Here is a 17319-nt window from a genome sequence, read left to right as displayed (position 1 = left end):
CCAATCAAAGCCTTTGCATAAAGATTATCTTTGGTCGGTCGACATGACCTTTTGGTTCGTCCCGACACATCCAAGTTTTCTCTACTCTGAAAAATGTATCATCGGATCTGACATGAGGGTCAAGAAGCGACGCTGACGGCTGCCACGACGGCGCTGTTGCTCACGCCCTAGCCGTTAAACCCCCAACGGTCGCAAATCCCCTTCGCGCACTTCGCCTTCCGGTTCCTTCTCCTTCACCGCCCCCGGCGGCGCGCAGCAGGCGCACACCGCGGCCGCGGCGCTCACAACCATCTCCCAGGGCGCCGCCGCGCTGCTGGCCTTCACCCGCCGAGCTCCGGTCCTACGACCGCGAGGACGACGGCGCCGCCATCCTCCGGCTCGTCGGCGGCCTCGGCGCCGCCATCTTCGTGCTCGAGTGGGCCGCTCTCGCGCTCGCCTTCGCGCTCCGGGTTGGTCAGGACGAGGAGGCGGCGGCGGAAGGTGGCGCCAACAGCTGGCCGTCCGGCTACCACGTCTGAATCAATCTGGCATTGGGTTCTGAGCTGTCACAGCAAACATTGCGAAGAACATGCAAAGGCAAACATATTGCTTTGCTTTTTCTTGTGCCCGTTTCATTTCATTCATCTCGTATAAATTGGAAGGGGTTTTCGGTCACTATTAGCATAATTTCGGGAGCATTTTTTTGGCTGTAATAAATTTTGTGGAAATTGTTGTTGGGTTCTCGTGTGGGCCCCGCGTCTGGAAGTCGTGGTCCTGGCAGCGTGGACTTTGACGATTCCACGTCTTCGCCCACGTCGCCGTCCATCAGGCCGGTCCACCACGGAAGACAAGACTTCAGAGTGCTGCCTTCAGCTCCCCCACCCACGAAATACCCCAACTGACCCCCACTGTCTTCCTAATAAAAACGAGAATGCCACTTCTGTTACCGTGACAGCGTCCGCGAGGGCATGGTATTTCCGTAAATAATCCCCAAATTGAAGCCTTCTCTCGGAGCTCACCCGCTCTACAAATGTTCCTTAAGTAGTTCGCACCAAGCAAAAGGGTCACTGAATCCTCCAGGGCTACGCCGGCGATGATGGGTTGCCTCTACCGCGTCCTCCACGGCGTGCTGGCCCTCTCGTCGCTGCTTGTTCTCGCCTCCGGCGAGGTCTTCTTCGAGGAGCGATTCGAAGGTTTGTTTGCCGTGCCCCTGGAGTGCGAGCCTCCTTAATTTGGTTTCGTCCGAGCTTGTTCATAGTGGCAGTATCCTTGTGTTAATTTTGCTTCTGCTAAATAAAACTGGCAATATGCTTGTGTTTAGATGGGTGGGGGAGCCGGTGGGTGAAATCCGACTGGAAAAAGAGCGAAGGGAAAGCCGGGGCATTCAGGCACACGGCGGGGAGCTTTTCTGGGGATCCTGACGATAAAGGTGCCCATCTCCATCTGGTTCCTTCTTCTGATATCTTATTGAGCATATTCTGAAGTAACTTTGGTATAAAACGATGGGCTCAGTGTTGGAGACAGAGTGCTGTTTGACTTGCTTTAATCATGAGGCGAATGCTCAATGCTGAGAAAAAAACAGTACTTAGGGAAACCCCCAAATCAGACGTCGCATAACTTGACTGTGTTGCCTAAAAAAGGATTCAGAGTTTCAGACTGTACTGGTTCCGCATGGTCCCTGTGTTCATTTGACCACCGCTTTTAAAACTGAAGTGCTGTCCATGTATGTATTGTGTTTCAACATGAAAATTCAGACAATGGGACCCTTATTTGATTACTATCCAGTGGTTTTCTATATGATTCATGTGGCCGTTTTGTGTTTTCCAATTATTTCAGGGATACAGACAACCTTGGATGCTAGGCATTTCGCCATATCGGCAAAGTACCCGGAGTTCAGTAACAAGAATCGGACGTTGGTTGTTCAGTATTCGATAAAGATCGAGCAGGATATTGAATGTGGCGGTGCTTACATCAAGCTTATGTCCGGTTATGTCAACCAGAAGAAATTTGGTGGTGACACGCCTTACAGGTTAAGTTTGCCTCCCTGATTTGGGCCTACAAATTCTTTTAGATATGAGGTTATTACTGTAAATTTTCCTGTCCCCATTATGTTTATCTACAGAAACTGGTATTGATATTTATATCCGTACGAGCTTGCACATGTTTCCAGTGAGTGACTAAGAATAGAAAAATACATGTCCAAGACTGCACAAAGCCGACGTCAAAGGTTGAGGAAATGATCTTGACATCACCGGAAAAGAAGGACATAATTTAAATTGACACCTTCAAGTCGAATCAGCTCATTCTGATGACTATCCATTCTTTTTTCTTGAAAACGTTAATGAATATCATGTTTTTTTTGTTTACATGCAAAAGCAGTACAAAAATTGACCATAATGCGTCAAATGTCCAATAAATCAGCATGAACTATGGTATTGAGGACTGTGCCTGTTGGGACACCAAATACCCATCCTTGATTGTAAAATGGTTCCTACAACTTTACTGGTAGTAAGTAGAAACCATCCAATATATATGATCCAGTGTTCGTTGTCTTACTTGTACAACTGTATTTGTTTGCGGTGTTTAATATTCTTTTGAGTCACATGCTAACATTCTTGAAGTTTACTTCTGCAGTTTTATGTTTGGTCCTGATATATGTGGCGATCAGACAAAGAAGCTCCATCTCATACTTTCGTACCAAGGGCAAAACTACCCTATCAAGAAAGATCTAAAATGTGAAACAGATAAGTTGACACATTTCTACACATTCATTCTTAGACCTGATGCTTCTTACAGCCTACTTATTGATAACCGGGAGAGAGAATTTGGGAGTATGTACACTGACTGGGACATCCTTCCTCCTCGTAAGATCAAACAAGTCAATGCTAAAAAGGTTTGGGCTTTGCGCTGCACGATGAATGTTATGATAAGAAGTTTCAATGAAGTGTTCACTTAGATCCGTCATTCTTGCAGCCAAAAGATTGGGATGACAGGGAGTATATTGAAGATCCTGATGAAGTTAAGCCAGAGGTTTGTATTGTCGCAATTTCCTGTTGTGAATCTATAATCTGGAACAAGAGCGCTCTGTAACTTCTTGCTTGCATTTGCCAGGGATATGATTCTATTCCTAAAGAGATTCCTGATCCAAACGACAAAAAGGTATGCATGTACTTATGCTTGAGAATACTAAATTTTATTTGAATATGGATGTGCAATCACATTTTTTTATTTATAGTATGAAAATAATTGAGTGTACACGAAATTTCCAATTTACCTACTCACAGCTTGTTTCATTCTACTTCCTTATTTGAAAACAACCTAGTCATAGTTCCTTATCTGCAGCAGCAATACGGAACCGACCATTAATACAGGAATATTTTCACAGTGATTCTACAGATGCCATATTACAGTTAATCAATACAAATATTTTTATTTCTATACTGAATCAGCCTGAGTCATGGGATGATGATGAGGACGGTATATGGAAGCCCAGAATGATACCAAATCCGGAATATAAGGGACCATGGAAGCACAAGGTTTGTTATTTCCTTGAATGCTAGCTCCTTGTGGCCTTTTCTTCTTCAGAAGATCATGTATGCTTAGATGCTTCTGATTATAGAAAATCAAGAACCCAAACTACAAGGGAAAATGGAAGGCCCCATGGATTGATAATCCAGGTTAGAAACATTTATCGAATCTTTTCTCAGCACCTCAAAATTCCATGTGCATTATGTCCTGATGCTCTTTGTTTAACCTGCATGGCATTTTTTTTTAAAATATCACTTGACAGTAATTTTCACTGCATATCTGACCTGACCTGGACCTCATCCTCTTAAACTCTGAAAATATAATAACTAAACTTGCTGCATACATCTTCGGCAGAATTCGAAGACGACCCAGACCTATACGTGCTGAAACCTTTGCAGTACGTGGGAATTGAAGTTTGGCAGGTACCACATATATTTTTTGTCTAGAGAACTCGTTTGTTCCACAGCAATATTAGATCGTTCTGAATTATTTAAATCCTCATGTAGGTGAAAGCTGGTTCAGTTTTCGACAACATTTTAATTTGTGATGACCCTGAATATGCGAGAAAGGTCGTAGACGAAATTTGGGCTGCGAATAAAGAGGTAGAGATACCTGATGTTTGTTAAAGTTGATCCATGCTATTTACCACTTGGGACCATGAACTTCCTGTCTCAATTTATCTCTTATCTTTCAGGTTGAAAAGGAGGCCTTTGAAGGAGCTGAAAAGAAGAGGAAAGCTAGAGAAGATGAGGTTAGAGTGGAAGTGTAACCTGGAACTTAATCTCTTTATGAGCAATTTCAGTTCATAAGTTTTTATGCAGGAAGCTCGACGGGCACGGGAGGAAGGAGAGAAGCGGAGGAGAGAGAGGGATCGGCACCGTGGCAGGGACCATTACAGGGAGAAACATAAAAGGGTACATTTCTTCTCTTTCAAATTGATTACTTTTATTGAAACTCAGTACTGAGTGCTAAATCTTCAAAGCTGCAGTATGTAACTTATGCTTCTCGATTGCCAGTGATGAGATAGTACCATATCGATCATAAGTAACTGACAATTTTATTTCTTTCATCTCGATTTGCAGCGTTACCGCAGGGATTATATGGATGACTACCATGTAAGTTTAGTCATTTGCTATCTAGAAAACGGCCAGAGTTTAAGAAACAGTTGACTAACATTTTCGATCTATTGCCGGCTCCATATTCAGGACGAGCTATGAGGTCTTCAAAATCTTTCAAGGAATAGCCCAAGTTACTGGCTGCACTGTTTCTCATCTATAAAAGCGATTATTGTATTGGCAAAATGAATAATTTGGAGACCAGGAAAAGCTGGTTAGCTTAACTCCTTTTGTTGACTCAGAAGTTCAGAACAAACTGAACATGGGTCGCTGGTCTCCTGTTCCACGGTATCCACATTCTCCTAGTGCAAGTGCAATATACAAAATAGAACAATTGTAAACCATTGGGGCAGGTAACATATCAAACTTTAGAACCAGTACTGCTTTAGAGAACTTCAGAAAACATATAATACTCACAAACTCAACCAAAATTTCAGAAAACATACAGAAGTTTTCAGTAAAGTTGAAGTATCTGATAAAGTTCAGTGAGATTGCGTGAATAGTACATGTCATGTACCATAATGTACTAAATATTGACGAGGTACTAATATTAACGAGGTATTTTTTTTGTAAAAATAAAATAATATGTGTGTCTGACTAAAAGCGAGAGAGAGAAAGAAAAAGAAAAGTTGTCAGAAATCCCACCGCTAATCCCCAGCTCTAACTAAGAGAGAGAAAGAAAGGGAAGAGAAAACTTGTGGACAGGAAGGTGGGGTGTCACCGGCTCCACGTTACTGTAGAAGATGGCCGAAACAGAATGCCCCATAGTGCTCCGGTCCTCCGGACATAACGAAGAATGTGTTTCACAAGTTGAACTCATACTGCATGTGAAGACAAACTTGCTGAACAACATAAGTAATGTCCGATTGAGTGAAGGTACATCTTTGCACGGACTAGGCCTCGCGTCTCTTGGTCAAATTTGGCGTTCTATCATTATTGTTTGAACCAAAACTGCAAGTTTCTAAACGTCAGGCCGACTTTTCAGTCTGACATGGCTGCCACGCTGACCTTAGGGGGTTTGGGCCAAACCAACTTCAGGCACACGTCACACGGTTTGGCATTCCTGGCAAGGGAAGGGTATATGTGTTCATCAGTGGCTTCCCTAATCCATACAGTTCCCCAATTTTCTCCATACACTTCGACTTGGCCTGCCTGAGACAGTGCATGATTTGGTCTGGGAAAGTGGGAAGAAGAGGACGAGTGAGACGGAAGTCGAAGGGGGCCAGCGGGGGGAGGCGGGCGAGCATGGCGAACTGGAGGAGCTTGGTGCCGCGCCTTTGAGGAAGAGGATGAGGGAGGAAGGAGGCCGCACAAAGAAGACGGAGGTGTAGGCGCCGCACCGGCTGCACTTGCCGCCGCCGCCGCTGGGAGGAGGGTCTGGGGCACCGCCACGACGTTGCTGTCCACCATGGCCACGGCCAACAATACCTGAGGCCCTGTTTGGCAGTGGTGTTTTTATGGGTTTTCTAGGTTTTTTTTTTACCCAAAACACTAGTTTCCCCTCAATGCCCTTTCCCACCACAATTCTCAGTGTTTGGCACATGCGTGTTCTAAGAAGGAATTTCAAAGAATTCTACTCCGTAGTGATATTTACAACTTCAGCTATGTACAATTTTCAAAAGGATTGTTGGATGTTGGAGGACATCAGTACATGCGCCATGGACGCGCAGGCAGGGGGCGCATAGGATGCTCGCTGGCAACGGGTTGGGCAGCGGCACTAGGCGCTTTACGGCGAGGAAATCAAAGGGGGAGGAGAGGAGGAGCAAGAGGATCTCACCGTGGGGTTCGTGGTGCGGTCGGCCGGGGTTAAGTAGGCGCGGAGGAGCGGGTCGACGACGGTGAGCGACCGAAGGTGGAGGGCGCCAACACGGGGTTGCTCGGGGCGGCAACAGGCGCAGGAGAGGGCGGAGACAGCCTCGCAAGGTCGAGGCGGAGGCGGAACTTCCGCGCGGGTCAGCGAGGTCGAGGAGGCCGTGGCGGTGCAGCGCATATGGTAGCGCAGCTCCACCGAAGCCGAAGAAGAAGGGCGTGGGCAGGGATCTTGGGGCGACGCGGCTTCCCAGCCGTGCGTACTCGGGCGCCGGTCGTCGAGGCGGGGTCGGAGTGGCTCGCCTAGGGCCGAAGAGCAGCAGGCGGAGACGGGCATGCTCGCCGGAGTTCATGGTGCGGTAGGGAGAAGAGGGAGCAGAAGAGAGCTTGGGGGAGAGGAGAAAAGAAAGAAGGAGAGGAAGAGGGGGGTGGGCGCCGACGGCCGACGGTGGCGGAGGCGAGCATGCGACTGCGGTCAACGAGGCAGAGGTGGGCGCGGAGGAGGATGAGTGATGACGACGCGAGAGTGAAGCGTCAGGGGAGAAACGCGAGTACGACTCGCGTCTCGGTATTTCGCCGGCACGGCGTGTTTTCATTGGTTTTCTAGGGTTTCTACGGGTCAAAACTGGCCTACCAAACAGCCCACTGGTGTTTTGGGGTGTCTCGGGACTGGGCCGGGAAAAAACACTAAACACTCAGAAAAAAACTAGCACCAAACAAGGCCTGAGGTGACCATGTCCCGCGCGCCCATCCTGTACCTCGCTTCCTGCGACGCGGATAGGATTTGTTACATAAATAAAACCAAACTTGATGCAGCCCATGGCTGTAGCGCGAGGACGACCAAAGGTGCCTTGGAGCCATATGAATTGCGTACTCTCACTCACCCCTATGCCTATGCACACCTCCCGCGGGCAGGGCATCTCCAGGGAAACCCCCAAATCCTCTCCATTTGTCTAAATCTGTCCATATGAGCAAAATACACAACCCAATGGGAACTCTCGTTTGTCCAAAAGTGGTCCACACACCCCATTTCTTCCCCAAATTTGAGGGGAGTATGGGGAATCCCCATTTGTGCAAAACTCATATAAATTTTATCCACTTGTCTTCTTCGCCCACATGTTAAAGATTCATGGAAAGATAAATGAGGGGTTAATATTGGACAACTTGATATTTTGTTCATCCCATTTGTCCAAAGACCCCTGAGATGGACAAATGGGGAGGACAAATGGAGGCTGACCCTTGGAGATGCCCTCAGGGACCCCGTCCTCCTCAACTCCTGCAGGGACGCGCTCGACACACATGGCACTCCCCTTTGCTCAGCGAGCCAGTGTCGCAGCTGCAACATCACCGTTAAGCAGTTCCCAGAAATAGGGAATATAGGATTAACGAATGAGTAGAGTAACGTGGTTGCACATAGCATGAACGAGCAGGAGCTAGCATTCAGAAGTTTCTATAACACTCTCTGCGCACGCCGGCGGTGTTGCTCAAATTGGATATCTCTAAGGCTTTTGATTTCCTGCGTTGGTCCTTCCTGTTCGATGTGTTGCGATGTCTTAGCTTTGGCAACAGTTGGATTGATTGGGTGGGAGCACTGTTGGGAACTTCCTCCACTCGAGTTCTTCTCAATGGTGTTCCCGGTCGGATCATTGCTCGTCGTCGAGGACTTCGTCAGGGCGACCCACTGTCGCCGATGCTCTTTATCTTGGCTATGGATGTCCTTAATTCTCTTTTCGTCAAGGCGGAGAATTGTAGTCTTCTTGGAAGATTGGCATCCAGAGGGTTAGCTCACCTGACCTCTCTTTTTGCCGACGACGCGGTGATCTTCCTCCGGCTGTGGCTGCGGGATCTTAGGGTGTGTGCAGCACTCCTTTCGGACTTTGGTGAGGTTTCCGGTCTTCGGGTGAATCTCGCTAAAACCTCCGCCCATCTGATTCGGTGCTCGGAGGCTCAAGGTGTGGAAGTGGGTCGTGAGCTGGGTTGTGCGGTTAAGACTTTTCCTTGCACATATTTGGGGCTCCCTCTTGGGTTGCGCAAGCCGTTGGCCTCGCAATTGCAGTTCCTGGTGGATAAGGTGGCCAACAAGCTACAAACTTGGTCGGCGCCCATGCCCTCTTCGGGCGGTCGTCTCGTTCTGGTCAAGTCCACTCTTTCGGCCATGCCTATTTACGCTATGTTCTCTCTAGACATCCCGGCTAAGGTTGTCGGCGGCATCGACAAGATCTGTAGGGGTTTCCTTTGGAGGGGCCGGAAAGAGGCATGTGGTGGACATTGCTTGGTTGCTGGGGACATGGTCTGCTCCCCGGTGGAATTTGGTGGTCTTGGTCTGCCTAACCTCCGCCTCCTGAACATCGCGCTCAGGGCGAGATGGTGTTGGTTGCGCAAGGTCGAACCTCGCCGGGCCTGGGGTGAATTCCGGCCGTGAATCCCGACTACGGCGCAGGAGATTGTGGATGCGGCGATTACCGCGAAGGTCGGGTGTGGCACGGAGGTTTCTTTTGGTCCGATCGGTTGCTGCCGGGTAGCTGTCTGGCAGAACAAGCGCCGCTTTTGTTTCAGTATCTTACGCCGGCGGCTGCTCGCCTCTCTGTGGCTGCGGCTCTGTGTGATCACGCTTGGGTCCAGCATATTAACCCTAACCTCCCAGAGCAGGCTATTCTTGAGTTTCTGGAGGTCTGGTCTATGGTCAACCAGGTGGTGCTCTCTGATAGTGTGGATACCTTCCGGTGGAGCTAGAGCCCTAATGGAAGATATTCCGCTGCCTCGGCTTATCCGGCGTTTTTTGGTGGTCGCGAGGTGGTCCCTTGTTCGGAGGATTTGTGGAGTTCGAGGGCCCCACTGCGCTGCCGATTCTTTGTCTGGTTGGTTCTTCAGAATCAATGCTGGACCGCCGATAGACTTGCCAGAAGAGGACTGCCACATCCGGCTCGTTGCCCCTTGTGCGATCAGGAGCCGGAGACCATTGCTCACTTGATGCTTGGTTGTGTGTTTTCGTGTCAGGTGTGGGCGATTATTCTCGGGCGCTGGGGTAAATTGGAGTGGATTCCTTCTCAGGATAGTCTGCCCGCTGACTGGTGGTCCACCAGATTGGTGCCTTTGTCGGAGCGGCGTGATTTGTCTATGGGCATCATCTTGGTCTGGTGGACTATTTGGAAACACCGCAATGCCATTGTCTTTGATGGGGCTAGACCGGACGTGGCCTTGGTTACCCATTTGATCGAGACGGAGGGTAGGCTTTGGTGGAAGGCAGGCCTCTTTAAGGGTCCTGGGTTAGTTTGTTAGTGGGTAACATGTGGAGTAAGCGTGAGTAATCGTTTTGTATCCAAGCCTCTTGGCGGTATAACTGCTCTGCAGTCCTCTTCTTCAATATATGATACATCCGCTTAGATGTATTTTATAAAAAAGAAGAAGTTTATATAACCCAGGAACAAAAACCAAAGGTATTGCTTGAATATACTCAATATAGTATGACCAGGAAACAGTGTGGTAGTGCGTACATCATCCCTTACGTGCCAACTTGCTTCACTGGTCTTCTTTCTTTCTTTTTTTTTCTTTCATAGTCTCTACAAGTAGTGGCTCAGTAGAAACATGTACATACATCTTCACATACATGTCAATGCACCTCATCTATCCAATATCACGTTCGTCGATGCCTAAGTTCGTATCTATACAACATTATCCCGGTTTCTTATCAAAGCAGATCATCCAGAATGTTTACCATGTATCATTGTTTTGCATGCCTATTATATGTACTTGGAGGTGTATTTCAGCTAGCACAAATCTTCAATCTCCATATCAAGCAACTCCTGCAAAAATTATCACCGAAGAAATTAATACAACAGTAAAACACTTCCTAGTAAATTCAAATTCTATAATTGCTTTGTTGTTAATCTAACTATTTGCTTTACCTTTCATGAAGTGCAGTCCTTTCTCTAGATCAAGCAGGTCCTGTACATAATATCAGACAAGAATTAATACTAGAACAGAACACATATTTAATGAATTCAAAGTTTCAAACTCATGCAATTTGATTACCAATATCTGAGTAGCCGATGGCCGTTCACTCGGTTCTGATCTGATCATTGGATACAGAATTCTGTAGTCACCTTCCCAGTCTTCCAATATATCTGTACCATCTAGATGATCTTTGAGATCAAATATGAGCCCTTTCTGATCATATTTTGCTATGCCTTTACGAATAATTTCACTGAGCTGATCCAACTTCATTTTTCTCTTGTACATTCCAGGAATAAAAAGTCCATAGTAGATCATTCCAATTGAAAATATGTCGACCTACCAACAAAATGAGTTACAAAGAAAAATAATGAAATAGATATATGGAGCCCATGAACAAGACTATGATGTGCATAAATAACTACAAAAAAAGATAATGAAATAAATATATGGAGCCCATGAACAGGAATATGATATGCAAAAGCAACTACTAATAAGAAGATAAAATACTAGTATAAACTATTGCCAAGTATAACAGCGCAGCCGTACAAAAAAATTAGCAGCGAAGAATGTCAAAGCTGGAGTGCGCGCCTGCCGGAGGTGGCATGTGCGCTGAGAGCATTAAGCAAGAAACCTGTTAGTATTGCACTAGAAGCTGCTTCTGATTTATTTTGCTAGCAAAACACTGGGAGTGGAACAATAATGAGGAGCCATTACTCAGTTCAGTTCGCTCAGAGAATGTTTTAGTTATGCACTGTAATAATCAACTTTACTTACTGTTGGTTTTCTTTAAGGAACTTTTGTCGGTGGTACTTGGTCAGGTCCATTCCGTCCACTTGGCGTTTTACGCTTGGTGTGGCATGTGAGAGTCAAGTTTTTGTTAATTCTTGATGAGGAGTTCACATGGACACATATGCATGGTTCTATCTTTTTTCAATGCAAACAGGGCGGGTTTCCTTGTTCCAAAAAAAGAGTATTGGGTATTATTTATACACATACACAAAAGAAAATACCTATTCAACCCGTCTGAATCATATATATGAACCACTTGTACTGGCAATATTATATCACCTTCTCCGAGACCAAGAAAGTCATATGAACCATAAGACAAAACATCAAATATATGAAAAATGAAAATCATAACAACCACAAAAGGAGTGCTGCCTAAAAGATATTTTACTAACATGCAAATTTTACACTTAAATGCTACGGAGTATTAGTATTTCACCAACCTTTTCATTGTGCCGTCGGGAGCTATTGACTATTTCAGGAGCACGGTAAGGTAGACTCCCATACCAATCACCAGGAAAATCAGAATGTGGTGCAAATCTTTTAGCTAAAAAGGAAACAAAATATCAACACTTTTTAAAGGGAATTGAATGTTATAAGTAACAGTACAAAACAGCATCAACATCTTACATATTCCAAAATCTGCAAGCCTAACAGTCAGCCCATCTTTTTCGATATCTAACAACACATTGCCAGGTTTAATATCCCTATGCACCACTCCCTTTCGGTGCATAAATTCCACAGCAGCTGTTAGTTGCATAAAAATAGATTTTCTTGTTTCCAGGTCAACTTGAGATGTTTCCTTTAGATAGTTTTCTAGTGTCCTGACAAGCAATGCAAACATATTAAGTGAACAGACTAAAGCTTAATAAAATTTGCATTTACTTAAACTTTAGAAGATTACTTGTTGCACAACTTCATTCCAATGTAAATTGTTCTTTTCTCTGTCCATGCTTGATAGAACTGCACGATGCCATCATGATTCAACATAGACAATATGTTCACCTCACTGCATGTCAAGAAACAGACTTGAGCTACCACTGACAAAAGTAGCAATCTTGCATCCAAGGTATGTGGTAAAGCAACAAATGAAAATATCCATGGTTATTTACTTATTTTCCAGTGGCACATCATGCCATACAAGATACATGGAAACTTCATTCTAGCTATTTGTAAACTCTCATACTTAATTATATTGACATAATTTTAAGAACATAATAACGACAACATCGAATGCGAATAATGTGGCAAGTAAAGTCTAGAAAGACAGATGTTGTTATTATTTTAAATAACAAAATAAGCATCTAATTTATAAACAGCTTTTAGTTTCGTATCAACACTTTTTTACATATCAGCTTGTTTTATATCAACTAATATGGAGCAAGAATGTAAAAGGAAGAACTAACCTAGTTTCACAGCTAAGATCAGGATTCTTGAAATATTCAAAAGTATCGGGAACTTGCTTGACTACAGCAAACTTTTTTGGCCCCATGAAATCGGAGCGACATTTATAGACCTGGCCCTCTGATCCACTTCCTGCAGATAGAAAAGGGGGGGGGGGATTTAGCTAATTGAAGTCTCATGTATACAACTATTAATGGTATGTCAGGTCACCTATTTCTTCATCACAGGAAAAGTTTTTCTGGAAACTGATTGTCATTGGGGGACATGGTATATCTTCCGAAGCTGGGCCATGAAAATAGAGGTGGTCTTCTCCAAAATCCTGTAGAATAAAACCATGATATAAACGAATTGTGGATAGTACCAATACAGAGAAGAAATTATCCAAAATAGACTTGAGAGGATAATGGCATACTTTTGTTATCTCAGTGACTTCAAGATAAACTGCATTCATTGAGTAAACCCAAGTAGACGCCCATCGCGATGATGATCCTGCATGATTTATATATAGTATTCAATTAGCAAGAGGCCAGGAGTGGTATAAAGGTGCTTGTATGTAAGTAAACATATGAGATGACATAAAGAGGGAACAAGAGGTAAGACAATCCCCTGATTCGGTCCCAACTCTGCCTTGTTCCCAGATTAACCTGATCCTGATATGAGTTTTCTCAAATTTTCGCTTTCCCACATGGTAACAAGTGTGGTGTCTGAATTTAACAAGGCTTGATGGTAAACAAGGTCTTGCAAGCTCGGAGTGGTAGTAAAGTTGTTGCAAGAGCTCAAAAAGGCAGCAGAGTTGCCACAGGAGCTCAAAAAGGAAAGGCAGGTGGCTGAGTCCTGAGTGTGTGTAATCGTGGTAGTAAAGAAGTGTGGCATGAAATACTAGACTGTAGAGACGCCCATTCGGAGGTGAATTTAGATTTGCTCGGAAACATTGGTTCAATGCTCTGTAGCATTCTGTGACAACTGATGGATGGCTGAGCTTTTCCAAAGAGAAAGAAGCAACTCTAGTTTTTTTGTTTTTTTTAAGGAAGAAGCAACTCTAGTTACCATCACTACTATGAATAGACAAATGATGACCCTGTATGTTTTCACAATTATCATCACACATAAACTTTTCCATACACATTTCATCATATATTCAGCAATACCATCATATATTCCTTGCTTGTTAAATGGACAAACACACAGCTCGTTATATGCAAAGCAATATGCAAATTGCGCAGTAACTTCAGTAAATGAGTAAATATGTCATAACTTTTTTTTCTTCGAGAAAACGCAAAAGCTTTGCGTCTCGATGCATTGATAGAAAGAAGTTTATGTACAAGACTACAGAGGGCCACACCCGAAATACAACACGACGCGCCTAACTAGAAACCGCTGGCAGAATCGCAAATACGTGATAACTTGGAAGAGAAGGGGATCAGACAAGCCCCTGTTTCTATTCCCCAGCTTATTCCTCATATGAGTTAACTCAAATATTTCTTTCCTACAAAAGCTAATGCAAAGTGGAGAAATATGCATCATGCATGCCAAATATTGGTAGTAAGGTCTAATAACACCTACATATATAGGGATACCTGCTGGTGTACTGTGACTCTGTGAGGAGGGCGTTCCCAGCTTGGTCCGCATGATGTAAGTTGAAAGTTCACTTAAATCATCTCTTTCATACACAAAGCTACTCCACGATATTTTGGAATCAACAAACACAACGAGGATGAGAAGAATCTAACATCATCTTTATAGAATCGAACAATTACCCGACCCTCGGTTGGATTTATGTGCAGCTAAGGTGGGAACGTGCTAAGGACTTGAGGAAGTTAGAAGCAAAATTCCCCATAACTAGTTTCTTAGAGTAGATAGAAGTACGGAGTATATGCGATTTCTACTGCATGTATACCCCCCAAGGCCCCAAATCTACCCCAGAAATCCCGAAAAATAATTCCCAGTCGCTCCACAAATCCTCACGGATTGCTGGGGTATTGACAGAAAAAAAAGGACGAGAAGAATATACCTTCGTTTTTGTAGAAGCGAACAATCGCCCGACCCTCCATCGGATTTATCCGCAGCGTAAGGTGGGAAGCACAACCCAGTTTATGGAAATCCACAGCACAAGCGACGGGCACCAACTCAAACGAGGCCACGCGATCGCCTCCTCTCGCCATGCTGAGCGACAGCTTCTCCAACACCGGAGGGGCGCCTCCTGGGTTTGGCGGCGTCGGCAGGGAGGCCGTAGCGTCCTCGGAGACGGACGCCACCGCGACGCACGGTTGGAGACGATGATGCTCCCATGGGGGGACGAGGCGGTACTCCCCAGTCGCGGTGCCGTCGCTCCGAAACCCCTGTAGGAGGAGCTCCACCCGCTTGTCCCCTCCGGCTCCCGCCATGGTAGCCGTAGCCTTCGCCGAAACCCTAGCCCGATAGCCCCCGCACGGATTTGGGATAAAGGAGAGGGAGGACTCTGGGAGGGGGAGAGGAGCGGGACGGAATGATTTGGGCGATGGGGAAGAAGCGGGACGCGGGAGCCGGGTTAACAGCCAAGACCAAGGTGACACGTGGCAGGTGCTGGATTCCAACGCCTTCGAAATTCAAACCCCTCCCCGCATTCGGGAGCGAGAACCTTGCCTTCCGCTCGATCCTGGACGTCCATTTCAGGGCAACGGTTTAATTCGGCCCACCTATTCAGCATTATTTTTTCTTTTTCTTTTTTCTTTTTGAGCTGAGCGTTTTTCTTTTTCTAAACCCTGCTTGGGAAAGACTGCCGTGGTCCACTCGTTCTGGTTAATCCTCGTCGATAAGAAACTACTTAGCGTCATGTATCGGTACCATCGCCTCCTGACGTTTTTTACCAGAGCAGTCCCAACGCTCGTCCAATGACACCGTATTTTAGAAAAGAAAAAAAACCCGGCGTGGCACTGCAGTTATTGTAAAACGAGGAAGAACCGCATTTATTGCGAAATAAGAGACAATAACTAAGGGACGATGCACTGAGAGTGGCCTGAGCTATCTTGTCGGAATATCGAAGCGCGCATGACTACATGTATAACTCGCATGCGTTTTTTTATTGATGCTACAAATGTAAACACCGTTTTTTAACGATGAGCTTGAGAGTAATCTTTTTTATGAAATTTTACGAGCATAATGAACCCTTCTATATCTAGTCTTTTTTGGTATTCTCTTCGTTCGAATTGCACCACATGATCGACGAGAATTTGAAAAAAAAAATCTCCCACCTGACACATGTTTGGATCGATCTCGTGTTTGGCCTTTTTTTCTAAAAGGAAGGCAAACATCTCCCTGGCATCTACTCCCTCCATCTTGAAAAGATGTTACGGAGGTCAAAGCATCAACTTGCAAGCAGATTATGAGTTGCCACAAAATGACGAAGAAACATCTACTACAACCTTCCAAGGCGACGTCTTTAACAAGGAGATTACACACTGCGCTCACATTGTTCAGTCCAGCCAGCGAAGGCTAGATCAAGGATTTCATCCTGGAGGCTACACCTTCAAATCTTCAATATGGAGACAACGCATGTACAGACGAACCGTTCCTTGATTCGACCAAGCAAGGCCAAATCTCGGGTTTTCACCCTCTCAGGCTGCCATCTCGATTGCACGACCCATGACTCTTCTTGCAACCACCATGGTGTCTTCCGGAGCTAGCCACCCATGGCGATCATCGTAAGTCTTCCGTGTCGACTCAATTATGATTGACCCTCGTCGAATTTAACCAAACCAGCCAGTATTGCCTTCCGAGACAATCTTGTCGAAGAAGGGACGAGGGAGGGAAGTAAAGGGCTAGTGCCCTGTGAGTCTGTGACAACATCGCCTGCGGAAGAGGCATCCGAGCCCCGCTGCGGCATCTCACCACTGATGTCTCTCACAAAAGTAGAACCAACTAACCGACCATTTCCCATCAACGACAATGAGGCGGCGTTGGACGCAGGTCATACCACCATCCCCAATCTCGCATAGCAAATATGTGGTCGCTGGTCAGCTACGCGCCCTGTCATTTGGCAAGCCATGCTCGACACCAGCTGATCCTCAAGCCTTGCACTCCCTTCCTCCCAAACCATTGGCGCGCTAGGCAAGGGTGGTGGCTAAGGCCGCTTGGGAGTTGGGACCACCTACCAATGCATAGTTTCTAACATATTGTCCCTTAATACATTAAAAAAAAGTTACTCCCTCCGATCCATATTACTTGTCGAAATATTACATGTATCTAGATGTTTTTTAAACATAGATACATCCATATTTTGGCAAATTTGAGACAAATAATATGGGTCAAAGGGAGTAGAGAAATTTCATGTAACCACAGTTTTTGAGGTGTTCTTTTCACGAAGCCACAAATTTTGCTAATTTGTCGGAAAAACCATGCATTTTGTGTCTGATTTTTCTAAGTTGCCCAAAAACAGAGGGTCAACACAGGTTTTCTTACATATGGGCCCCACCTATCAGACCGTGCCAGACTAAACCTTACCCGGCCGGTTAACCCTCCCTCTTCTTCTTCTTCTTCTTCTCTCTCTCTCTCTGACCTGCGGGTCCCACTCCTTATCTGCTTTATCCTTCTGTGGTTCAAGGGGATCTCCCCTTCTCTGTTTTGGGCTACTTGAGACAATCAAACACAAAACTTATGATTTTCACACAAATTAACAAAATCCATGGGTTCATGAGAATAACACCTCAAAAACTGTGCTTCTGTGAAATTTACACAAAAAGTTAAGAAACCACATCCCAAGAACTAG

At 45.4% G+C, this 17319-nt stretch overlaps 2 protein-coding genes across 2 annotated transcripts; one reads left to right on the top strand and one right to left on the bottom strand.

The window, feature by feature from the left end:
* The first annotated feature begins 1010 nt into the window (after positions 1-1010).
* On the top strand, positions 1011-4999 carry LOC100838375 (calreticulin-3). The gene is made up of 14 exons (XM_003566015.4): positions 1011-1172; positions 1301-1408; positions 1816-2008; positions 2614-2872; positions 2953-3009; positions 3091-3138; positions 3429-3515; positions 3599-3656; positions 3862-3929; positions 4014-4109; positions 4202-4258; positions 4329-4421; positions 4590-4622; positions 4713-4999. Exons 1-14 carry the CDS (start codon positions 1073-1075, stop codon positions 4722-4724), a joined length of 1269 nt encoding a protein of 422 aa, XP_003566063.1. The 5' UTR covers positions 1011-1072; the 3' UTR covers positions 4725-4999.
* A 4963-nt stretch (positions 5000-9962) lies between these two features.
* Positions 9963-15060, bottom strand: LOC100838079 (cyclin-dependent kinase-like 4). The gene is made up of 10 exons (XM_010232897.3): positions 14587-15060; positions 12988-13064; positions 12786-12894; positions 12578-12707; positions 12076-12180; positions 11802-11995; positions 11615-11718; positions 10464-10721; positions 10337-10376; positions 9963-10234 (listed from the first exon to the last, which is right to left on the bottom strand). The coding sequence occupies exons 1-10, from the start codon at positions 14957-14959 to the stop codon at positions 10224-10226; spliced, it is 1401 nt and encodes a 466-aa protein (XP_010231199.3). The 5' UTR covers positions 14960-15060; the 3' UTR covers positions 9963-10223.
* Positions 15061-17319: the final 2259 nt, after the last annotated feature.

The sequence above is a fragment of the Brachypodium distachyon genome, chromosome 2, assembly GCF_000005505.3.
Source record: "Brachypodium distachyon strain Bd21 chromosome 2, Brachypodium_distachyon_v3.0, whole genome shotgun sequence".
Taxonomy (NCBI): Eukaryota; Viridiplantae; Streptophyta; class Magnoliopsida; order Poales; family Poaceae; genus Brachypodium; species Brachypodium distachyon.
Note: the sequence above shows the minus strand (reverse complement) of the source record. Positions and strands in the feature narration are given on the sequence as shown.